Source organism: Zeus faber (genome assembly GCF_960531495.2).
Source record: "Zeus faber genome assembly, chromosome: 15".
Lineage (NCBI taxonomy): Eukaryota > Metazoa > Chordata > Actinopteri > Zeiformes > Zeidae > Zeus > Zeus faber.
This window is the reverse complement of record NC_137194.1, coordinates 22,030,177-22,055,472: the sequence shown is the minus strand read 5'-3', so window position 1 is coordinate 22,055,472 and position 25,296 is coordinate 22,030,177. Positions and strand designations below refer to the sequence as shown.

General features: G+C 43.5%; 3 protein-coding genes across 6 annotated transcripts; 2 read left to right on the top strand and 1 right to left on the bottom strand.

Annotated features, from left to right (window-relative positions):
* Window positions 1-7: 7 nt before the first annotated feature.
* Window positions 8-8,000, bottom strand: LOC307241354 (ceramide synthase 5-like). Its single transcript, XM_080015405.1, has 10 exons — window positions 7,707-8,000; window positions 6,533-6,635; window positions 6,239-6,369; window positions 6,058-6,115; window positions 5,806-5,856; window positions 5,491-5,583; window positions 4,397-4,525; window positions 1,000-1,106; window positions 637-793; window positions 8-543 (listed from the first exon to the last, which is right to left on the bottom strand). The coding sequence occupies exons 1-10, from the start codon at window positions 7,880-7,882 to the stop codon at window positions 397-399; spliced, it is 1,152 nt and encodes a 383-aa protein (XP_079871531.1). The 5' UTR covers window positions 7,883-8,000; the 3' UTR covers window positions 8-396.
* slmapb (sarcolemma associated protein b) lies at window positions 7,884-18,065 on the top strand. 4 transcript variants are annotated; one of them, XM_080015399.1, is made up of 11 exons: window positions 7,886-8,064; window positions 10,656-10,849; window positions 11,139-11,198; window positions 13,359-13,487; window positions 13,651-13,725; window positions 13,902-14,207; window positions 14,646-14,916; window positions 15,029-15,200; window positions 15,307-15,441; window positions 15,952-16,039; window positions 16,456-18,065. In XM_080015399.1, exons 1-10 carry the CDS (start codon window positions 7,892-7,894, stop codon window positions 16,033-16,035), a joined length of 1,599 nt encoding a protein of 532 aa, XP_079871525.1. In that variant the 5' UTR covers window positions 7,886-7,891; the 3' UTR covers window positions 16,036-16,039; window positions 16,456-18,065. The 4 variants fall into 4 exon arrangements, with proteins under 4 accessions (XP_079871526.1, XP_079871525.1, XP_079871527.1 ...); XM_080015402.1 differs by lacking the exon at window positions 7,886-8,064 and adding an exon at window positions 10,565-10,627 and having other exon boundaries at window positions 10,742-10,849; XM_080015400.1 differs by lacking the exon at window positions 15,952-16,039 and having other exon boundaries at window positions 7,884-8,064.
* A 5,099-nt stretch (window positions 18,066-23,164) lies between these two features.
* abhd6b (abhydrolase domain containing 6, acylglycerol lipase b) lies at window positions 23,165-25,000 on the top strand (the record flags this gene model as incomplete). Its single annotated transcript, XM_080015309.1, has 8 exons — window positions 23,165-23,289; window positions 23,375-23,531; window positions 23,607-23,720; window positions 23,888-24,020; window positions 24,196-24,353; window positions 24,481-24,535; window positions 24,633-24,733; window positions 24,836-25,000. The coding sequence occupies 8 exons, from the start codon at window positions 23,165-23,167 to the stop codon at window positions 24,998-25,000; spliced, it is 1,008 nt and encodes a 335-aa protein (XP_079871435.1).
* Window positions 25,001-25,296: the final 296 nt, after the last annotated feature.

The following is a 25,296-nucleotide window of genomic DNA, read 5'->3' as shown; positions in this document are numbered from 1 at the left end:
TTAACAAATGTTTAATGTGAAATAATTTGTATTTGGTCTTTTTTGAACAGCTTCAATAAGGCACATAGAACAATACATTCACAACCAGCAAATATATTAACAATTTCAATGATAAAGCTCAGTTTCACAGAATAAAATGAGTTATCGCAGTGAAATTGTAAAAATACTATAAAATGAGCATTTGGCCTATAAAATTGTGACAGGCACACCCTGTCCACACCATTATGCAAATAACAGGTAGCTGTAAACCTGACAGAGAAATACAGTGATAAATAGATAAATCCACACTCCAGACAGGAAGGTTGTCAGAGGCACACAAAGTAATTTAAAGCTAAATCAAAAATGTACCTGTTTTTTTGGATTTTGTTTTTTAATAATCAAGCCCAGCTCTCAATGTTAATGGTCCCCGGCATTTACTTTGGGATGACCATTGTTGTGACTGGCGTCCTTAGAATTGAGGCCACGGCTGGAGTGATTCCTGCCGTTGGCGTCAACCTCCTCCTCAGAGCTGCTCTCTATGTCACTGCGGTCGTCCTTCGATACCTGTAAAGTAAAGCAATGTTTCCTGTAGCGCACCGAAGACCTTAAATGGTTGCAGCCATAATGAGCAGAACACACAAGTACAACCAGATTTACCTTCCCCTTGAAAATGGCTTTGATGGCGATCCGAGCAATGAGGTAGAACCAGATGACGTGAAGAAACTGAAGCACCAGCAGCAAGCCATTCAGTAGCCACCAGGACTGATACGGGCCAATAATTTCCCAGCTCTCAATCAGAACACTGTAGACGATCCTGTAGCACACAATATGAAAATGTTATATTATTGGAGTATTCTTTTATTGTTTTGACTACAATGTGACAGGAAGAAACCATTTCATAACTGTTGTTCCTATTTTGTTGGTTTCCATCGTTTATAGGTTTCACTAAAGTTGTCCTCCAAGTTGGGGTAGTGATGCCCCCCCCCCCAAAAGTAAATAATACAAAAATCATCCTCTCACCAGAACGGAAAGATAATGAGCCGAGTCAAGAAAAAGCTCATGCTGAACAGCACGAACAGGCCGTCACAAAGCCTCTGGCACTTGGCATAATTGGCCAACTTGGCAGCCTGGAAAAGAATTGGGGGTTAATGACAAAATGACACACCAAGAGCTCCTGTTTTTGCACTTGAGAAACAATGTCACACACACACACACACACACACACACACACACACACACACACACACACACACACACACACACACACACACACACACACACACAGTGAATAACATTGCTCATTTCGTTCCAATGACACCTGTCAAGAGGTGGGATATATTAGGCAGTAAGTGAACAGTCAGTTCTTGAAGTTGATGTGTTGGAAGCAAGAAAAATGGGCAAGCGTAAGGATCTGAGCGACTTTGACAAGGACCAAATTGTGCTGGCTTGACGACCGGGTCAGAGCATCTCCAAAACGACAGGTCTTGTGGGGTGTTCCCAGTATGCAGTGGTTAATACCTACCAACAGTGTCATGGCTGTCCAAGGCTCATTGATGCACGTGGGGAGCGACGGCTAGTCCGTCTGGTTGGATCCCACAGACAAGCAACTTTAGTACAAATTGCTGAAAAAGTCAATGCTGCCACGATAGAAAGGTGTCAGTACACACAGTGCATCACAGCTTGCTGCGTATGGGGCTGTGTAGCCACAGCCCGATCAAAGTGTTCATGCTGACTCCTGTCCACCACTCAAAGCTCCTACAATGGACATGTGAGCGTCAGAACTGGACCATGGAGCAATGGAAGAAGATGGCCGGGTGTGTGTGCGTAGTTTACCCGGGGAAGAGATGGCACCAGGATGCACTATGGGAAGAAGACAAGCCGGCGGAGGTAGTGTGATGCTCTGGGTATTGTTCAGCTGGGAAACCTTGGGTCCTGACATTCATGTGGATGTTACTTTGACACGTACCACCGACCTCAACATTGTTGCAGAACAAGTACACCCCTTCATGGCAACAGTATTCCCTGATGGCAGTGGCCTCTTTCAGCAGGATAATGCATTCACCACACTCCAAAAAATGTTCAGGAATGGTTTGAGGAACACGACAAAGAGTTCAAGGTGTTGACTTGGCCTCCAAATTCCCTAAATCTCAATCAAGTATCTGTGGGATGTGCTGGAACAAGAAGCCCGATCCATGGGGGCAGCACCTCACAACCTCCAGGACTTAAAGGATCTGCTGCTAACGTCTTGGTGCCAGATACCACAGGACACCTTCAGAGGTCTTGTGGAGGCCATGCCTCCACGGGTCACAGCTATTGTAGTCGCACGAGCGGGAGCTACACAATATAAGGCAGGTGGTTTTAATTGTGGCTGATCGATTTTTGTAATGTTACAGCCTTATTCTAAAATTGATTATTTCATTTTATCCCTGCACCCATAAATCTACACACAACACCCCACAGTGAAAAAGCAAAGTCCGGTTTAAAATGATTCGCAAATTTATAAAATAAAAAAATAAAAACTGAAATATCACATTTACATTAGTATTCAGATCCTTTACTCAGTACTTTGTTGAAGCACCTTTGGCAGTGAGGACAGACTGGGAATGATGCTACAAGCTTGGAACACCTTCATTGGAGTAAGTTTCTTCCATTCTTCTCTGCAGATCCTCTCAAGCTCTGTCAGGTTGGATGGGGAGGGTCGGTGCACAGCTATTTTCAGGTCCCTTCCGAGAGGTTTGATCGGGTTCGAGTGCGTTCTCTGGCCGGGCTACTCAAGGACATTCACAGGCTTGTCCCGAAGCCACTGCTGTGTTTTCTTGGCTGTGTGCTTCCGGTCCTTGTCTTGTTGGAAGGTAAACCTTCGCCTCCGTCTTAGGTCCTGATCACACTGGCGCAAGTTTGCATTAAAGATCTCCCTGTACTTTGTTGAATCCATCTTTCCATCGTACCCGACCACTCCCTGCCACAGAAAAACATCCCCACAGCATGATGCTGCCACAACCATGCTTCGTGGGATGGTATTGGCAAGATGATGAATGGTGCCTGGGTTCCTTCAAACATGCCGCTTGGCATTCAGGCCAAAGAGTACAATAGTGGTTTCCTCAGACCAGAGAATATATTTTCCTCCTGGTCTGAGAGTCCTTTCCATGCCTTTGGCAAAGTCCAAGCAGGCGGTCATATTCCTTTTACTGAGGAGTGGCTTCCGTCCAGCCACTACCATAAAAGCCGATTGGTGGAGTGCTGCACAGATGGTTGTCCTTCTGGAAGGTTCTCCCATCTCCACGAAATCACTCAATCTCTGTCAGAGTGACCACCGGCGTCTCAGTCACTTCCCTGACCAAGACCCCGATTGCTCAGTTTGGCGGGGTGGCCAGGTCTAGGAAGAGTGTGGGTGGAACCAAACTTCATCCATTTAAGAATGACGGAGGCCACTATGTTCTTGGGGACCTTCAATGCTGCAAAATCATTTTATATCCTTCAGATTCTGTGCCTGGACACAATCCTGTGTCGCAGGTCTACGGACGATTCTTTCGACCTCATGGCTTGGTTTTTGCTCTGACACGCATGGTCAACTGTGGGACCTTATATAGGCAGGTGTCTGCCTTTCCAAATCATGTCCAACAAATTGAATTTACCACAGGTTGTAGAAACATCTCAAGGATGATCAACAGAGACAGGATGCACCTGAGCACAATTGCGAGTGTCATAGCAAAGGGTCAGAATACTTGTAGAAAATGTAGTAGTAAAAGTGGTCTGAAAACTTTCGGAATGCACGTGTGCAAACAGACCGTACTATTCATCTCATTGTCATTTACGATTATAAGTGTTTATTTCTGACTATGTTGGATTAAATTTAGATTTCCCTGGCATAGTCTCTGTCATAAAAGCCATTCTGGAAAAATCGTATTACGTCACAATTCTAATAACAAAACCAGGGGGAATATCACAGGTTTTCAGTGGTCGTTTCAAATGGCTGCATTTAAACACAAAAGTGGCTATTTCCAATGTATTCCAGTACTTAAATTTCTGAGGACTGACTTTGAGCACCTCAAGGACCTGGTAAGAACCCTGGTCTTTGTTTTCATACTGTAGCTGTGAATGTGGTGGAACACAGCAAAATGTGGCATATTTTTATACATTAGCTTCGCCATGGAGGATATGTTGTCACCCTGGTTGGTTTCTTTGTGGAATATCTTAAAAAAGTAAATGACTGATGGACAATTGTTGGATTTAGTCTTTTCTTCCAAAGGTGAGTGCAAACCACATACTTAGAACATCATTCTAGCCACCTCAGATAGAAAAACCTATTCACTATTAACTATTTGACAGAGGGCTTTGTTGTCGCTGTGTATGTGTTTCCCTACATGTCACATGAACATTTCTGTCAACATGAGATTTGTGTTTTTAGGACTTTTACCTCCAGGAAGATGTCGGATACATCATGCACGCACATGACCAGAGTTCCCGCTCGTAACATGTTGTTGGCATAGGAGAAGGTGATGAGTGCTATGGTGGCAAGATGGTGGACAAGCATGATGTTGAAATCCTGACAGGGGCAACAAGAAACAAAAGGGAAATATGTATACAAGTTTCAAAATAACATTGTAATGAAATAAATATTTTGTGGAAAAAATAATAATAAACGTCCTTGTGATTGCAATTAAACCTGCATCATCTGAAGTCTGATGCCGTTTTGCTAAACAGAAAAACGGCATCAGACTTTAGGTCAAATGGTCTTTTGAGATGCCAACAAGGGACATCACAGACAGAACATTTGTTTTTCCTACAGTCTATGTCCTGAACCCGAGAGTCCTGACACTCTCTGCAAAACCAAAATCACCAACTCCCAGTGACTACAGTGTGTCCGGTGTTTTGTTTTTTCCCGCTGTTTTATGGAGCTTTACTGGCTTATTAACTTTTACTGCCATTGGTTGTGACTGACCAACAGTGGACAAACCACTGGCTAAACTGATTTGAGGGATGATAGATAATTTTGTTCATATAGACAGTATAGTATATTCAACTTTTCATTTTTCATATGAGAAAATGGGTTACTGGATTTCAAGTCAATCTTAAGGCTTAAAAAAAGATGGAACAACAAAGTAAAGGCAACAAATACAACAGTACGGTTTTACAAATAATCGTGCTGTTGCTGTTGTATTTGTTGCCTTTATTTTGTTTTTCATTTCTTTTTTTTGATAATCTAGCTAACTGACTTAACTATAATATTACCTTGATCATCAGAGTTTTTAAGTTCCTGTTTGCAGCGAGTGACGGTCTGACTTGGTGTCCCACACTCACTTTAATTACATAGGCTTACACTAATTAGCAGTAGAGCGTTGCATGGCGGACACATTCTACGTTTGCATGGACTCAAAATGGCAGCAGACGGGATAGATCCCGCCAGTCTTTCGAGACAATCTGGTTAGGGACACGAAATACCAGTGACACCGAGCCCTGGGTGAAGGCGACGGAGAGGCCGCGCGACAGCGGAGATTTCCGTTTGCTTACCTTGCGTTTGATGTCCGTGAACTGGGAGAGCATGAGGGAGCAGTAGAAGGCCAGCTCAGCTACATAGTAGTTGTACTGGCCAGGACTCAGGGGCTTTGGGAGATAATAACAAAATGTCATCGGTTCAAAAGGGATCGCTGGGAATCGTCGGCCTGTTTGTGTTTTTCTCCTGCCTATTACTCATGCGTGAGGAATTTCTACGATTCTTTTACTTGCAAGTAATTTGAATATTTGGTAGAAACCTGCTCCTACTTGGCATGCAAATGCAAATGTGGAACACCCTTTTCACCACTAATACTCAACATATGAGTTTACCTGAAAGGGGTAGTTGTACCAGCATTCTTTGGTATCCCACATCCAGGGTGACTGAGGGAAACCAGACATTAAGCTTTTACAATCAGACCTATGTATTATTTAAAGAAATGCTTAACACCATTCCACCTTTAGAGACAGTTAAATATTACGTGCTGTCACGATACATACTTATCGTCTTGATTCTATATCTGGAATGTAAATATTGAATATAGGTCACTGAGCTATAGCATAGCATGTGCGGTGTGAACTTACCACCCATAAGTGGCGAATTGCATAAATAAATATCCCAAGATAAAACGCAAACCTCCACCTAAAGGGAAAAATAAACAGAAGCTCAGGAAAAGAAAAGTATATCAAATTCACTTTTAGCACAGCCCTTCTTATTAGGCTTCCTTATTTTGAGGCGACCAAAATACTCAAAATGTAAACTTACATGCTTTCAGAGAACTTTTTGAGAATAGTGGGTTTGTCTTGATTTCGCCGAAGGCGAAACCATCTCTGTATTTTCCGTTCATCCCAGTCCAATTGCTTAGAGAGCCCTTCTAGTTGCTTCACATCTGGAAACTAGCGCACACACACACACACACACACACACACACACACACACACACACACACACACACACACACACACACACACACACACACACACACATTCAACGTCCCAATGCTGTTTCTCAGCCTCTGAACAGGCTGGAGTGAATCTATTTATCTGAGGACTAATGTACCGTTCTGGACTTGTAGAACCGCTCCAGGACAGCGTTGGGCTGAGCTGGCCGACTCACTCCTGACTGAATGCGAAGTATGTGGGCACAGGGCTTGGCCACTAGCCTACACGCATACAGACACAGGCGAAAAAAGAAGAAAAAGAAAAACAGGGTGTGGGCACTGAGAAGTGAAACAGTTCAAGTAAAACGATGCATCGCAGCAGACTTTTCACAGTTTGTCCACAACCATTATGTTTGGAATGCATTTGCACCTTAGAGAGAGAGAGAGAGAGAGAGAGAGAGAGAGAGAGAGAGAACAAGGGAGAGGCTATTGCAGGAGAGAGAGTGAGAATTCTGAATAATGTAGCACCTCATCCAAACAATGAGGAGCCGTCATGTGAGCCGATCATTGCAGACACACATGGTGAGCCATATCTCAGACCATGAGGCACATTCCTGTCATGAGATCCACCATGCTGGGATGATCAATGTCCAGGCCGTTTCGGCCCATTCACCTTCTTTCTAAGAGCTCGGACCAAACCTCTGCGTGCAAAGTATAATAGTTAAAGTTAAATGTTATCAGCCATGGTCTCAATCATCTGAAATCAATGTTTGTTCCTCTGGCAGAGCTGTTTCACCACCTCACGGCGGGGAATGGACACGTCTGGTGGAAACTACAGCGATAGTGAATTCTCATTTCTCACACATTTGTAAAGCACGGAAAGGGGCCCTTTTCAAAATTATTTGATTATATTTTTTTGAAAGCAGACCCGGCGAGATGAATCATCTACTTGGCACCTCAACCACACTGTCAATCAGTGAGCCGCGGGGAAGGCGTTGGAGAGCACGCTGCGTGTTGTTTATTAGCGCTTGTGGGGACGCGGACCGACGCGATGTTCAATAATATCTATAGTGTAATACACTGCAGCTCACACCGCACGCGTAGCTTTCGAAGTCGGGTGGGTGGCTACGTCACAATTTTACCGAACTTCTCCAAAAAAATGCGGATGTGCGACTTATGACGCAAGAACCACCCCCCAGCTGTTTTTTTTTAATTTATTTATTTTAACAACAAAGTAAGCAAAGTCTTTCAAGTGCAATCCGCGGGACAACTAATGCCGCTGCACACACGTACGCGTACACGCACACGCACACGCACGCAAACACGCAAAGTAAAATGGAGAAGAAGTCCCACCTCTCAAAAAGTAGTCGGAGAACCAGGACTCCGACGGACAGCGGGACGGCGTAGAGGACCTGGCCCAGCCGAGGGTACTCCGCCCCGGGAGGGGGATGCTCCAGGTCCGCCCAAGTAATGTTCCCTGGAAGCCAGAAGCTCTCGCTCCAAATCCAGGAGAAGACGGTGGAAGTCATCGAACAAAGATGCCGGCGCCACCACCCCCCCCCGAAAAAAAAAAAAGAAAGAAAAAAAAAAAAACAACAACAACAACAATAATAACAGCTGACTTTCAGAGGCGGCGGCTGTATCTCGTGGGCATCTGGAGACAGCTTTTTAAAGTTGGGAACTTGTGGATCCACCTCCAGCATCACCCCCGGTAAACAAGAGCGCTCGGTGACGTCACGCCGGGCAGGAGGTCACGCCCACTCCATCGCTCGTGTAGCGCAGGAGTCTCCTCTCCGCCGGCGCGGCTCCAGGAAACCAGTCGCCGCGTCCCTAACTTCCTATACTTTCCCACGCGCGTCGTGGGTCTGTACGGCCGCGCGGCTAACAGCGCTCCGCCGACGTCATCGGTGCTGTCATGTGACGTCGGCGGAGGGGTGCGCCGGAACGCCGCGTTCCATCGAGCTCTGAACCAGAATCGTCTCCTCCCACTCGGGGGGGGGGGGGAAGCGTGAAGGAACGGCCATTTTAAGTGTGCATTTTGGGGGCAGGTCACTGGGGCCAGTTTGCAGAGATAACAGATCTAACCGGGACACACACACACCGTTTATGGTGGACAAAGTTCCCTTTGCCCGGGTTGTTTTTTAATTTGAAGTCTCAACTTTGGTCGGAACTACTCCGGTGATTTGAGCTGCAGTGCAGACGTTTGGGGAAAACAGCCAAGTAAACAGACACTTTCACTGCGGGCGTCTGTGTTTTCCCAAACAGAGACGGTGGAAGTTGGGACCGACGACTCAGAATTACAGAGTTGGGATGCAGCCTAATAGAGCAGTGGTTGACAACGCGGGGTCTGCGCCCCGCCAGCGGTCCTTCAAGAGGTGTCGGGGACAGCCCCACCCCACCCCCCAGGCGAAATGATGAATAAGTTAAACTTCCCTGTTATTTTGTTTCCAAGATGAGAGCTCTATCAGAGAAGGCACAATAATGAGCGTTCATATCTAAGAATTAAAAAATCTTCTCATGTCGGGGGGGCCCCGGAGACAAATCTTATCAAAATAGGGTCTGTAGCCTAATGCGTTTCAAATTCAGGGTCCTCCGTGTGAAGAAAAAAGGCTGAGCATCACTTGAGTCTCACATCTCATACAGCTAAAGTCTGACTCGCATGGTCGTCCTTAAATTCTCCTTTCTCATATCAATAAACATTTCCACCGAGCTTTTATGGCGATGTTCTGTTTGGATAGCTTCAACGCTGGCTGCGGCGCAGAGTGAAACAATGAAACCTGTTGGTAAAACATGTTTGTCTGCCTGCGCTACAGCATTTTTCAGGGCCCCATTAAAATGACACAGGCCGTGTTTATAAAGTGCGGAGGTGAAGGCCGAAGAAGGCCGTGAAACCAGTCCTGAACGTGTGTGTGAGCACATTGTTCCTGTCCCGGTTGCATATCTTAACGTTTGCGTGGGCGTATTGCTGTGTGCAACATGCTTACCCTTTTCCTTTTTGTCTTTGTTGTTTAATGTTTTTCTCACTTTGTGATCGCATCCTGTGCTTCCATTTCGCTATAGGCCTGCACATGGGTCAAGTGCGGGGCTGGGTATTGGTACTCAATACCTTTAAGGTATCGACCGACCCAATACCAGGTGGTATCGAAACTTCTCCACTCAATACTTGCATACTTACTTACTAAAAAAATTCAAAACACACAAAACTATTTGTATGGTTTTGCTCGCAGCCAATAACAGCGATTTAATCTTTGATTTAATGCGACGTGTGATTGGCTCACTACCGCAGCAGCCACAACAGTCTAACAACAGTAGGTTCACAATTTCAAGTCTTGTCTTAAAACAACAGTCAGGTGTCTATATGAACAATGAAAGAGGTTTTCCTTGCTGTCATCATTCCTCCTGTGTTTTTAATTACACTGCCCAAATACTTCATGGTACAGTTTTGTACAGTTATTTCAAAAGTATTTCAATTATTTGAATACTTTCAAAATGTCTTCTTTGGAGTGGTGGCATTTCAGCCAACTGAATGCTTCCATTCACATGACGTGCTGAAAAAAAATCTATAGAATGAGGTACTCTTTCAGGGAACTGGTATTGGTACTGGTATCGCATTTTTGTTTTTAAACAATACCCCGCCCCAGTCAAGGATCATCTTAATATTGGCCAACAGTGCTCAGTGTAATGGAGTTTATGAAAAACAACTTGTTCAACTCCTTACAAATACACATATAAAAATATAATGTTTTATTATTTAATATCTTCTTTTTTGTTTGTTTTTCGTGCAAGATTTACAATTTCCAGCGTGTATTTATAGAATGCAGAGACCATGCTGAGTTAATTTAAAGGGACAAAGCAAGGCCCTGCATGGCAAAATGAAGTAGAGAGGTAGTGACAGAGAGAGAGAGGGAAATATATATATATATATATATATATATAGAGAGAGAGAGAGAGAGAGAGAGAGAGAGAGAGAGAGGGGAGGGGGAGAGGGAAAGACAGAGAGAGAGAGAGAGAGAGATTGACAAACATGCAGGGCTCACACTCTCACAGTTGGAGGCCCCATTGTGTGGTCAGCACCAACTGACCCGGGAACAGCTCTGCTCCCTGAACAAACCCTCCCTGTGTCTCCCTGTGCAGCTGCAGCTTCCGAAAATGCCCTGCTCGGATGCATGACCTAGTGTGGAAAGGCTAGGAACCGCGACCAAAGACAGGGGGATTATGCATCAGAGGAGCCACGTCTGACCCCATTTCCCTGCAGCTTTTTAAATGCCTGTGAGGTAATTGTCCATTTTTACGTCTACACAGTGCTTTTTTACACTGGATCCGGTGGATCAGACACGTCGGAGATCGGACGGAGTCCTGGTCATCGCTTGTGCTGTCCCCCTTCATAGATGGACTGTTCCATTTCGCATCTGAAAAATCTGATAGTTGGAGAAGAGTTCTTCATGTCAGGGACTGCTGTAGCCCCAGCACATATAATAGCTCCTGGAACCCTCAAGGTAATGCTTCCATCTAAGTTTCTATACCTTATGTTTAAGGGTGCAATTACTGTGAATCTGATTTAATATGAAATCATAAAACACTATTATGGCTTTTTTGTTTAAAAAAAAAAAAAAAATGTTTTCTCTTCTCTGAATGTGTACCTTATTTTTTCCCTTTGTCCTTTATTATCTGTCATCCTTTTTGAATGGCATCACTTTTCATAAATACATTGCTTGTGTTTGACTTTGTGATGTGTGACGTATTCCCAGGCCACTCACATCACATCGAATTGTTCCTATGTTACAGATAACCCAATGGATCAGAAAGAACTGAGCGATCCTTTGAATAACGTCTCATTGATTAAAGGTAGAATAGCTCTTTATTTGTTGGATGTAGATGGGGAGACAGAGAGCGGGGGAGAATGACTAAGCAGTGCTTGTATATTTGGCACAGCCTGTGTTGTACTTGACATTGCTTTTTTAAAAAGAGTCTGGTGAGGGTCAACACTCTTTAAGATAGTTTGTTGTGGAATGGATGGCTTTAGAGTTCACTTTTTTTTTTTTTTTTACATGGGGCTTTATGTTAGAGGACACTATCTCCACCAAGAGTCAAGCCAGAAGAACAATCCATGATTTTGGACGTTTCTGAAATACACTGATGTACTGTACAATATGCTACTCAACTGACTGGTGAATTAATTTAGCATGATGGATGATTTTGAAATGCTGCACTGCTCACACAATACATCAGCAAAACACAAACAGGCTTTTCAGGACAGCACTTAAGACCAAAGACATTTAACAGCCTTGCCTATTTGATATGTATTATCTTTTATTACAAACAGCACATTCTGCAACTGTACATCGATGTCAGGCCCAGGGCTAGGATTAATCCCCCAAATCTATGGAAGACTCCTGTCATATTCATTTGACAGATATTTTGAAAGAGGGGAGAAAATAGCTATGCCTCCAGTCTCCTGCACTTGAGCTAAATAAGGGTCAGTGTTGCATTTTTTTTTTCTGCAGCAGATTAAGGATGACGCTCAACAGACTCAGCTATTCTGCAATGTATTTTTAATACATAGGAACATTAAGCCAAGCACTATGGAGTACCTTGCTGTCGCAGACACGCGGGCATACACCCGGTTTTCCACCTATATCCACGCATGCATAAAAAGCACACTCCGGTTTATTCATCTGCTGCACATTCTGAACTTAGAACTCGCTCACAGTGAGCCCACTCACATTCTGATGTTCATTCAGGCAGTCATACGGATGTGCATGCATGCACGCTTGTTTGCCTGTGAAAACAAGCGTGCACGCACACACACACGCACAAGCACGCGCGAGCACACACACACACACACACACACACACACACACACACACACACACACACACACACAAACACGCACGCGCGCGTTTGCGCAGTCAATTCCCCGTAGATAGCAAAGCCAGGGGGCAGAGCATTCTGCCCTCCCATCTACAGTCTGGCATGCAGCAGGGCAGTCATGTGCTTGAGCCAGTGGGTGCTACCAGCCTCCATCAGTCACTCCACACCCTTTCATTTTAAAGTTGTTAATTAGCGCACCTTCATCTGATAGAACACTAACAGTGTGTGTGTGTGTGTGTGTGTGTGTGTGTGTGTGTGTGTGTGTGTGTGTGTGTGTGTGTGTGTGTGTGTGTGTGTGTGTGTGTGTGTGTGCGCGCACGTACATGTAATGGTTTGTTACCACTATCGATGAGATGTAGTGAAATATCAGCAGTAAATGCTGGTATTTCACAGTATACTCATAGTAATATAGTCTTGGTCACCCCTCAAATATGTCCATTTATGGTGCACATGCTTGACCTATTCTCCCTCTTGCTTTTCCCCCTGCCAAATATTTGGTGTGAGATGAGGTCATCCCTTTTTGTAGCCATGACAGATCAGAGGATCACAATGTTTACCGGGGATTCCAAAGCCCAAAAGTATGAGTAAAGCTTGTTTCCACCTCCAGGAAACATAACATAGCCCTGACAACCCGAGCTTGTTTATTTGTTTCGTAGACCATTTACAATCTTTGTAAATGTGCCAAAGTTCTTAAAGCTAGTTACATGCTGCCATGATAATGCAAAAAAATATATAATAATAATTAAAGTGCTAATATACACTATGTCATGTTAAGAAAAAGCGTCTGTGTCTATTTCTGGGTGTAGCAATTAGTTAGTGTAATAGACCCATTTTGTGTCTTGGGAAATTATCCATCTGTTCAACTCTTGCTTAATTTGAAATTTAGGGCTGGAATTAACAAGGTAAAACACCGTGGTTGTCATGTTCCACTTTCGATGCTACTTTGAGAGTTCCCGTCATTTCTGCCTAAAGTAGCGTCGATATCAAGTGTACTTTGCAGTCTGGTGTAACTAGAAAGTTTACTTTGCCAACACTAATGTAAATGTGAAAAGTCAAATGTCAACCTTCATTGCTTCGCCCGTGGCTTTGCTCCTTTGGTAAACATGCTATTTTTTTTTTTTATTGGTCTCTCAGATGAGCTGAACCGGTCGAACATGGGGTCCTCTGGTGACTCAGAGAAAATCATCCAGCATTTGAACCAGGAACTCCGAGAGGCCCAGGAGGTGGCCAATATCGAAAAGCTCAAATGCATGGAATTACAAGGTACAGGCACATGCAATGCTCTCTAATGGAAAACAACATCCTAATTTCAAAAATCCTAATTACTAATATGCGTCCAATATACATAGGTAAAATACGTGTTTCTAATATGAATACCAAAACATCCACAAACCCTTAAACGGATTACACTGATTACTATTGGCAGGTCTCTTGGATGAAGAGAGAAGAGAAAACAAGCATCAAGGGGACGAATCTGCTAACAAAGTAAAGCATCTCCAAGGTGAGCGGCTATACTTAGGAGTGTGTTGCCTATGGCGTGTGAGCAAATTAGAAATTTGTGTACGTTTTCCGGGGGTTGTGTGAAGGCAAAACTCCTCTTGGAATACGAATCTGACAGTTATTCTCGATATTGAAAACGACCTTGTTCACAATGAGAAATGGCCTCTGTGTGGATAGGCCAACTGCGGCAGCTCCAAGACGAAATTGGGCTCCTGAAAGAGCAGAGGGACAACGCCTCCTCAAGTGCACGCAGCGAACTACACAGTGCACGTGAGGAGGTGAGGTCCCTTCAGCGTGCCCTGGAGACAGCGACCGCCCAACGAGATACAGAGTTCACCGCCATCCAAAGTAACCTAGCAACGGTTACTAAGGACCTTGACAAATGGCATCAGACGGCCAACATGTACGAGCGTGAGATTGACAGCCTGCAGGGTGACCTTCAGCAGCAGAGCATGCAGTGGCAAAAAACTGCAGAAATACAAGGTACCAATTGTCATTAAATCTACATATTGATGTAATATCTATGCAAAAATCGTATTTGTGTGTGAAAAATAGCATTGATTCAAGAATCCAAGTACTTGCAAGAGAAAGAAAATCAATTCAGAGTATCCTCGCTTCAGTTCTCCGATAGTTAAAAACGAAAGACTGCAGTAAGCAGACTCAGAGATTCAGCAATTTTACATCCAAATGGGTTGTACATCTAATAGATGTAGCCCGAATCAAGGCGTGGGACATTCTTTCGTAGTGAATCAACTCCCCAAAAATGTGTCATGAGTCGTCCCTCTTTTGTACCATCATGCACAAAGATGTAGAAATAATAGATATAATAAGATATGGTTTTGGAGGAATTATCCCTTCTGCAGTCTCTCATACAAAGCATCAAATGTGACTTACGGGGTCAATGCTTTCATTCACATACAGCAGGTGAATTGCAGTCCTTGCAGAAGGAGTATAATGCTCTCCACAAGGAGTGCTCTGCCCTGCGCTCTGAAAAGCAGGACATTGTCAGCAAGCATGAGGTGGAGCGGGGGAACCTGCAGAGCGAATGCGCTGAACTCAAGGCCGAGAAGGAGGGACTCCTCAAGAGTCACCAGAAGGAGAAAGGAAACCTGCTCAGTGAATCCGCTACCCTGCGTGCCGAAAAAGAGTATCTAGCCAAGCAGCAGCAGCAGATCGGGAAGGATCTCGCCAGGTCGGTCAAAAGACGTCTACAATTTGCTCCGACCCCCGTTTCATTCGACGGCGGCACACTTCCCCTTTTTCAAACATCTCAATCCCTTGTTTCCCCCTCGTCTCGGCTGTAGTTCACAAGCCCGGAATGTTGAGCTCGACAACAGCCTGAAGTCCCTCGAGAGCGCCAAGGAGGAGCTGGAGAAGAGGCTGGGCGCCCTGCAGCTCCAGCACCAGCAGGACAACGCCAAGCTCCACACCCAACTGGAGGAGGCCAGTGGCCGCACCAAGGACCTGCAGAGAGAGGTGGGCTCCGAGGACGTCCAGTGCTACAGGGTTGAGCTGACGGAGCTCGGTGAGGTTTATTTCCCATCTCCTTTGACGTTGACATACTGCCCTGTCCCCCGTGCAGCATGAGGAGGCCAAAACGCAGCTGTCCGACCTGCAGGAGCAGTACGAGCAAACAGAGAAAGAGAAAAGGCTGATGGCGGAGGAGCTTGAGGAGTGCAAAGCAGACATGAAGCTGTTAGAGGAGAAAGGGTCCAAGGTGAGTCGTGCTCCCACGCGTCACTCATAGGAAGAAAGGCCCTTCGTCGTTCTCGATAAAAACCCATACGGTTTTAAGCAGATGCTCAAAATTTCATTTTAAAAAGGTCTGACTTATTGCTTGCTACTCATGTGTGGGAGCGGCATCGTAGCTATTACCGACAAGGGCAGAGACCATCATTGGCAGTGTTCAGTTTGTCGGCATGAGCTTTGCTTACTTAAATTTTCTGTGTTGAACACTATTGTCAAGTGTCTAAATTGTCTCCTGGTGTAGTAGGTGAATCTTCATTTTTAGTGCGGCGCACCTGCAACACCTCAGTCATTCGCTGCCTTTTAAATGTTGCTTTGTGCTTTGTCACAGTTCCTAACTTGGCACATGTGACTTACAAGATTTGTCGATAAACTGATTAGAAAAGTTGGCTCCCACCCAAATGTTCAGTCAGTCTACCAATGCCCATCTGCAGAATGTCCCTCTGTAGTTGACTACTGTAATATCCCTTCCCTCCTGTAGACCTCCCTATTGCTGCCCGTTCAAGCCATAGTCACCGGCCTTATCCTGGCTTTGCTGTATTGGTGCTTCAGCGCATTGTGGTAGAAAGGTACACACTACACCTGTCAAGTCAGGCAAAACCTCTCATCCTCCTCATTCCTTTTCAGAGCACTGCATGACGTAATCAGCTTTCCCTCATTCCCGCCATGACTCGCTTCCCTAGAGGGGGGAAATCCAGAAACTGTCCCTTCAGAAAATCTAACTTCTCTTGTCATCGTGTCAACATCTGGCATCTGCTTGTCTTGTGTCGACTGGATGGATGAATTCTAACAACTGTTTCTCTCAATGGGCTTGGATGGGCTTATCATCGTCTATTTGGAGGGGCTGTTTTTAACCTGTGACCTTTCCGCTCACTGCATTGGGTTTAACAGAGAGCTCCCTCTTGCAAAAAGCGTAAGCCGGTCCCCTCTGGGCGACCTAGTGGAACCATGTTCATGACTCCCTGTCTGTCACCACCTGTTGCAGAAACCATGGATGATCTGGGGGTCCGCGGCCGCCGTGGCTCTGACAGCTGTGACTGTTGCCGTGCTTTTCAGGACCTGAGGGAGGCGACGCACACGTTTATCCTTCTCACTCTCACCAATCCCTAATTGTCATCAAGTCCACAGTGAGACTGAAACGCATCGCACCGTCATCGACCCCCACTATTAATTTTGAGAGCTGATACTTACACATTTTGATTTCTAACATAACCTTAGATGGAACAGAAGTTAATAAAAACAAATGTCAGTTAAATGAGCAAATGCTATTGGTATCCATGCATTTACTCTTTGAGGGTTAGGACATCTCTTTAGACCAATTCTAAGTCTTGCTTTTTAACAATTGGAGTCAGTGGACACCCAGTATTGGATGTAAAGATAGTGTATCCACTTTAGCAATTATATAGCTATATATTGATCATGCAGATGTAGCTTCCCTAAACACACCATGTGTACCCGTCACGGAACTTTCAAAGAGATCTCAATTGGCACCAGTGCAAAGCCCCCCCCACCCCCACCCCATGCATGTTTATTTCTCTTAGATAGTAAGGAAGTAATTTCGCTGCTACAGTTACAGATCAGCGTCTGAAATTCACATATGAATGGTCGATGATATATCACTTGAGCCATCACAGCACTGAAATTAAAGTGAAGTAACCTCGCGTAGGGGGATTTTCTGAAGTCCGATGATTAACACAAAGGGATTATTTCTCAAGGGAACTGAAATAGGGAGGCTCCATGACAAGTCATTAAATTCATTATCGGCCAGTGGCTTGTTGGCTGTATGTAGGAACGTGTGTAAGTATCTTAATACCATACGTTTGACTTTTTTCAATTTGTTTTGCTTCGTAAATGAGTTATATCACAACGTGTGTTTGGAAAACTGGCAAAAATAATTATAATGATCAAAGTAATATAAGTCCAGATTGCACTTGCTGTCTGTATACCCAACCCCTCTCGTTGTGGTTGGCATCGCTTGTTAAATCCTTTTGACCTTCCAGGCATCTCTCGACGCCTCTTCGATGAGGTAGAACAAGGGAAAATACTTTTCATTCTTCCTCTTATATGTAGTTAGTGTATCAATGAGGCTGACATGTGAGTGTAAATGACTTGAAACACACTTGAGTGATGGCAGAAATTAACCATGTGCATAGTCAAAACAAAGAGTTTAATGGCATTGTTTTATTGAATAGAAAGATATAAATGACATATCACAGCATTCAACTGTTATCAGTGTAGTAGGAACTTTCCCGCTCCATGGGAGTCAGGTATCAGTTATCCCAAGCAACTAAGGAAAATAAGCTAAAAAAACCCCATAACAAACAGATGCAATATTCATTCAGAAGATCATTGTGTTTAAATGTTCCAGAACATTTTAAATTACTTGAAAAAAAAAAAAGGGTTTGGGTAAAAACCTATTCTCAAATCGAACTTAATTAAGAGTTATTGCCTTTGATTTGGAAAATTTATTTATCCCTGTAAATAATCTTGCAAAGGCAGTTTGTAAAGGGAATTAAATGCATTGTGCGGACGTTCAAAGCATATGACTAATTGCTCTGAGATGTAAGAGTGACCTCTATTAAAGATTAAAACAAGTGTCATTTAAGTGTCATTATTTAAATCTGTAGTTATTACTTATTACGTCACTGTCTGAAGGACAACGCGGGAGGATTTCATTTGTTTTCACGCTTTGTTCCTGGATTTTTCTGCTCTTAGTATAGTATACCATGAGATGAAAACACGGTGCCTATGATATGTAGGAAATGCCGGCAGATGTCATCCTACAGGAGAACACATGTATGAACACGTTGGCGGCGTCACGTTATGAATAACTCCAACACAGGAAGAATGTAGACGCTAAATCAGTAAGAACTGGCAATCAACCCGTGGCCGGGCCTGACCACGCCCCCCCTTTGAATATGATAAAATACACATTTCTGACAAATGAACACCGGGAGGGATATTAACACGAAAGGATCTTAGCGAAATTAAACCCCCATCACTGGAAATTTTTACTTTGGCTCGTGCCCCATTCATTTGCATTGGTGTGGGTGTGGCTAAACGTTGTTCTGAAAACAGCCACCGGAGGATCTTGACATCTCGTGGCTTCAATCTTTGAATACCCAGCACCCATGCACCCTTGGTGCATACTGTTGCCTGGCCCTGCCTCTGTTTCACTCGGCTGAAATTTTAAGATTTTTTTTAACTCATCTTAGATTTAAATGTAGGCAGTCTTTAAAGAGTTGAATGTTACCCACTATATGTATGTGACAAATAACCTCTTGAATCTTGAATCTTTGTCACCTTTAAAAGTGCTTCCTCGTAGGAAAGGAGATAAGTGCAGCAGATCATATTTACAGCAACTCGTTTGAGGTGCAAAGCAGTTATCGAGGCCTGTTTCCTCGGAAGTGAAGAAAGTATTGCATCTTGAAAAGCCCTGCAGTTTGACCTGAACAAATAGGATGACACGTGATGTCCTGCTCCGGGGACCAAGCAGAAATAAATATCAGGACAGAGCTTTCAGCAGGGGAGGCTGGATAGTGCAGCTCACCTGCTTCAGGGGAAGATTGCCTTCAGGGTCACAGAGCGACACCGGAATGCTCTGATCAGCTTGGTAACAAAAGCATCAACATTTAGAGAATTCTCCCTTTTCTGTTTTGCGTTTGCTGCTAGTGATAAAATTTGCTGCTAACAGATTTTAACATTGAAATATTATAAGTCATTATGATTATGATAATATTGTAAATCATTATGATATTGCTTGCTGACTAGGCAATATTATTCACTGGAAAGGAAGCTTTTAATAAAAATGTGACTTGTGAATTGAAGCCGTTGAATGTTTTTTTTTAATCTTTAAAATATCCATAATATCCAGATATGTCCATTCGTTTGCATTTACACTCAAATTCAGAGTAAAATAAAGCAAATATATTTACATAAACATACACAAATATTCAATTTAGGCTACACAGCTCAATAGGAATTGTTCAATGTTATTCAAAGTTATAGCTCATTGCTGAATTGCAAACACTGATGTTTACACACACGTTGCCAGGTTTTGTTAATCCAGCTGAACCCCTGGTTGTGTCAAGTTTCCCTCTAATAGTCTATCAACCGGTTGAGCATCATTGCCTCTCTCTACTTGCTCTATTCTGTACAGTTAAGCAGTAGGGAAATGCCGATTGCAACATTTCACAATCTGCATAGCCCTTCCGATGTTTGAGTAATGTCATTTGGTAATCATTCCTGAAATATTAGGCAATGTCTTCTCATGTAGTCGTCTTGCGTGCAGGAATAAAGTTGCCCTTGGCATTACTCATCAATAGACACCTATCAGTATGTATTCTTAATGCTCAATTGGCTCATTGCTCATCAAACAAGAACTTTTTTTTTTATCATAACTTTTTTTTTTTTTAATCATTTTATTTTTTTTCTAATTATTCTTATTTTTAATTCAGATGATTAATCATAATACTCTGGACTCAGGAGTGACATTTGCAAAATTCAAGAGTCTCAAAACTCAAATCTCTTGTCCCAACATGGTTTTGAGGGAGGAAATGATTGACCCCAGTGTAAATACAAAGGGCATCGTGACACACACGCACGTCTGTGCACGTTCCCCTAAGGAGAACGTGGTTCCTGGAGTAACCATTAAACCAAGCTGAGGTGTCACAGATCCTCAAAATAGACTTGGAACTCTGTTTATGACTATTTGACTGAGGATATAATCCCAGAGCTAGATTGCTAGAATGTTAATTTGAGTTTTACTGTGCCTGAAAATGACTGTATTGAGATTTGTGATGGTGATAAGTACAAGATCAATATTTCACAATGGGAAGAAATTTAAGAATCAAATGCATCAATGCCTGCCATGGTTCACTTGTCTGAATTATGCAGTGTTTCAGTGTTTTAATGCTCTCTAATACTGTAGGTTATCTACCCTCATGCTGACCTGCAATTTAGACGCTGTATTTTAAGATTGCATTAAGGAAAATGGCCTAAATATCGGCCTCGCCAGGGGTGTCATCCTTAAATATTCAGTTCTACTGTTGTGACAATTCTTTTGACTGACACCTTTAAAAGGAGTTGTTAAATATTTGACACCCACTCTCTGATCCAATGCCCGGATGTGCCAAAGTTCAAAGTTTTATTTGTCAATGCACAACATTAAAGCTGGAGTCATGATGGCAATGAAATGCTTATATATCATTTGTATTTTCTCACTTCCACAATCCATGCAAATGTTTTATTCGACACACACTTTGGTCAATCTGTTTTTTTTTTTTTGTTTTATTTGTTTTTTTTTATCAACCAGAGCTTACACAGATGGGACCACTTCCGAGAGCAGGGCTGGACTAAAAAAATAGACACAAAGGAAATTTAGGTCATCAGCATTCCCCAGTAGTCATAAAGCAGGAGATTTCTGTAACCAATTTTTACAGATCAAATTGATATAAATTATTACTGTGTGTTTTTATTGGGGTTTTTTTTTATGGATTCTTGGCAACCTTGGGCCCCACATTCCCTTTGTCGGTCCAATGATGCAATGAATTTGTTGATGTACTTGTTTACTTGTCTTGCTCATTTTCATGCTTTTTTTTTTTTGTCCGATAGCTTTGTCTTGGAGTTCTGTTTCTCAGAAAATGGGCAGGGTTATGCCATCTATTCTGTTTCTCACATCATTTGCTCTGCCACAGATGCTTCGATGTATTTGGTGCACGACAGGATGCTGCTGTAGATGTTCATGCCTTTCCTGTATGAAACGGGTGGAAACCATCTTAGAGGAGCGAGCCTCATCTTTAGCGAAATGGTTTTCATGCGTTTGGTACATGTAGTAGAACGAAACCGCTGCAACTGTTATTTATAATGCTTTCACAATATCTCCATGAGGATATCCCTATTTGTTTCCCTTCTGTGCTCGTTGGTTCCACTTTTGAGGTCAGGATTGGCCCAAAGCCACTTTGCCAGATGACTGGGGAACAGGGACCAGAACTGGAGCCGAGTTTGGAGGAAAATGGCCTTTGGTTTTGTTGTGAAGTCTATTTGTGCAATGCATGAATGCTGGGTAAAAATCACAGGCCCTCTTATGCGGCATGGGTAAGAGGCCCGGTAACTAGACTCCTGAAAGAAAGCCTTAAATTAGCTTCGTCAAATCTCCTTAGTGTTTGAGGATCCCTCTCAGCGATGACCGAGAGGACGGCTTGTGGAATCTGGGGGACATGCCGTCGTGTGACGGGGGAAGAGATTCAGGACAGTCCCCTCCGTGTCCTATATAAACCCAAATCGGACGAAACACTACCTACAGGGGAGTCGGTGCCGGGCTGCAGAGTTGCCGTGTCCATTTGTTCTGCTCCAGTTTCTATCTAGGTCATCACCAGCAAAGCAGGGTACGGCAGCCCCACAGTCCTGCACTGTGTGGGATTCTTCTAGCCTGCTTTCTACAAGCTGTTAATTATTAGTGAGATATCCATATTAGACCCAAATCTATCAAATAATATGTAACTAGTAATAAGGTCTGGTACTGATTGTCAATCTTGTAGGTCAAGATAAACTTTGGTTTGAGTTCATCTTATCTATCTTGGCACATGGTTTCAAGTTAAAGTTTAAGAATTTGGGAGGGGGAATGTATTAATGCAAACAATTAGTAGTGGTCAGTTCTCAGCGACGATAGATTATTCATAATTAAGGCCCCTTGACAAGTGGGATGATTACGCATTGCCAATGCCTGTGACCGACGTTCGCTTTAAAAGATTGACCGAATAATCTGGCCTGGTTTTCCTCCAAAGCAAAGTATCAATCAATGCCCTCGCCCAGACCCGCATAATCAGCCCGACTGCTGCCCCTATCCAAGCACAATTTTGAACAAGTCGTCGTTTTAATTTATGATCTTAACTTGAACATGCATTTCTTCTCCGCAAACAGCAACTGCAAAAGCTAAGTGGTTTATTTTGCATGCGTTTAACTCACCAAGCCTGCTGTTGGATCATCCCGTCTTCTCATGACGGAAGACATAAGAAGATAACTCGTACTGATAAAGTAAGATACTTTGTGATCAAATACAATATGACCATTTGGATTTGTCAAAGACATTTCAAGAACACTTAAGAAGTGCATGTTTTTTTCAATTACTTTTTATAAAAATGTGTATCAGTCTGAACCACCCCAAGCTGTTTTTGTATGTTATTATGTGTCATTGAACTATAATGTGTTTTTAGGTAAACTCTAATGTGAGGCTATAATGTGGGACATTTAACATACATTAGCATTGTGCAGCTGTCAAATATTGATTATGCACATCCCCTGACATTTCATCTAGATTTGTTTGTTTTGTATATTTTGCAATGAAAATGAAAATGTCCGAATCTATAATGGCTAGAAGTGTGTTGACAAACACAGCAGTATATTTGCCTCATCAATTTTATTGACATTATTTAATATTGTGTTCATTTATTTCTTCATTTATTTGATCTTATACAACACATAAACATCTGCCAACTCACCACCATTGCTCGTTCAGAAATCCTGGGAAAGGGGAATATTCTCCCTCTTAGAATAAAGGGTGCCGTTGATCTGTCCTTTGAGTGTGGGTTTCTAAAGCCCTTTGAGATTGTGTGAGAACTGTGAGAACCGTGCGATAAAGGCCTTTCCAAATTGAACCAGACTTGAACTGACTTTATTTTCTTCATAGGTGAGTCATGGCTGCTGATCTGGACGTGGTGAACCTGTTTGTCATTGCCGGTGCAACACTCGCTATTCCCATCCTGGCTTTCGCAGCGTCCTTCATACTCTGGCCCTCCGCGCTCATTAGAGTGTATTACTGGTAAGGTGCATGGGAATAGACTAAGAATGCAAAAACTCTAGAATACCATGATGTAAAATATAAAGCTTTACCTACCTTTGCACAGGTACTGGAGAAGGACCTTGGGAATGCAGGTACGTTACGCAGACTGTGGCGGCTTCCGCTTCTGCTACTCGTACAGAGGGAAGCCGGGGCTCAGACCCTCCATCCTCATGTTGCACGGCTTCTCTGCTCACAAAGACACGTGGCTCACTGTCGTCAAGGTGAGGAGTACAATAGTGGGTTAATGTGAACTCATGAGCCCGTATTGACTTTTAACTTCCACCACTGTGCTTTAGTATCTCCCCAAACATCTACATATACTGTGCGTGGACCTGCCTGGACATGAGGGCACAACACGCACCAGCAGAGAGGATTATACCATCGAGGGTCAGGTCAGAAGGATCCATCAGGTATGTTTCAGCGTGTACATGAGTCATACTGTGTCATTCAAATTCCGATTTTTTTCCCCAGTCGCCAGAAATGCCCTCAAAATATACTGTATGTTTGATATGTTTTAGATTTTTTAAGTGGCACCATCCGGCTGAATACCGCTTTTTCCCCCCTTCTTTTCTTGTAGTTTGTGGCATCCGTTCGCTTAAACAGAAAACCCTTTCATTTGGTGGGAACCTCCATGGGGGGCAATGTAGCTGGAGTTTACGCAGCCTGCTATCCCTCCGAAATCTGCAGCATGACTCTCATCTGTCCAGATGGTGAGTATGGTGAATGAACTCTGAGGTGCGTTGCGTTCATCTCTTACCTGTTATGTAATATTTCTATGCTTTCCAAAGGCATTTTTACGATTAGCAGCTACTTATTGAATCCGACACTGATTGAGCACCAACATCTTTTTTTTTTTAAATACATTTTTTTCTATGAACTCCGCAGGTATCAGACCCTCGAGCGAGACCAAATTTGACAATCACCTGCGGGACCTTGAGCACAACCAGTACAAGCTCAATATCCCGCTCATCCCGACCACGGCGGAGGAGATGGAGGACATGCTGAGGCTGTGCTCGCACGTTCGCTTCAAGATCCCTCAACAGGTGAAGCATGCATTTAATGCTGCCATCTAACATAAGAGGGTTAAAGCCTAAAAATGATATGCAATGACGCTGCACAGGACACGGTCACCCTTATTGTTCGTGCATCTTATTCATATTCACTGTGTAGATTCTTCAAGGACTGGTGGATGTCCGGCTTCCTCACAATGACTTTTACCAAGAAGGTCCGTCCCGTTGATTTGATTCAGCAGGTAACATCCTCCAGATACAATGCAACACGGACGGGCACCAATAACAATACTGTTTGTCGTTTTCTTTCAGTTTTCATGGAAATTGTTGGGGGGAAATCCAGATTTGCCTTACAGGAGCACTTACACCTGATCTCGGCTCCTTTGCAAGTGATTTGGGGGAAACAGGACCAGGTAATGAGGGTGAAAACGAAGTGAGGTTGTTTTGCTGAACGTTTAGCTGTAAAAACTATTTGACGGGGCCGTGACATTACTCTCCAAACCCTTTTCTCCCGGGTGGTGGATGTGTCTGGGGCGGCGGTGGTCTCCGAGCTCCTGCCCGGCAGCAGGGTGGAGCTGCTGGAGAGCTGCGGCCACGCCGTGGTGATGGAGCGGCCTCGGCGGACCGCCAAACTCATCCTGGACTTCATCGTCTCCCAGCAGGACAAGAAGTCCTCGTGAAATAAAGAGATCAAGTCAAACTTAAGCGTGCGGCCCAGCTTGTTTCTCCTCGTCCTTCAGCTGCACGTGCATCCATTCCAAGATTGATTCTTTATTTGTCGCATGCAGTCATACAAGTAGTAATATATGGGATAAACACCAGGCCGTGGAAAAAAAGGTCGGAAGAAAATGTTTAATCTAATTCATCATCTAAATCTGAAACAATATATATTCAAAAATACCATCAGAAATACCCATAATCAAAATATATGTTTATGGACAGTACATATATTTCCTTTTAAATATTTTTAAACGAT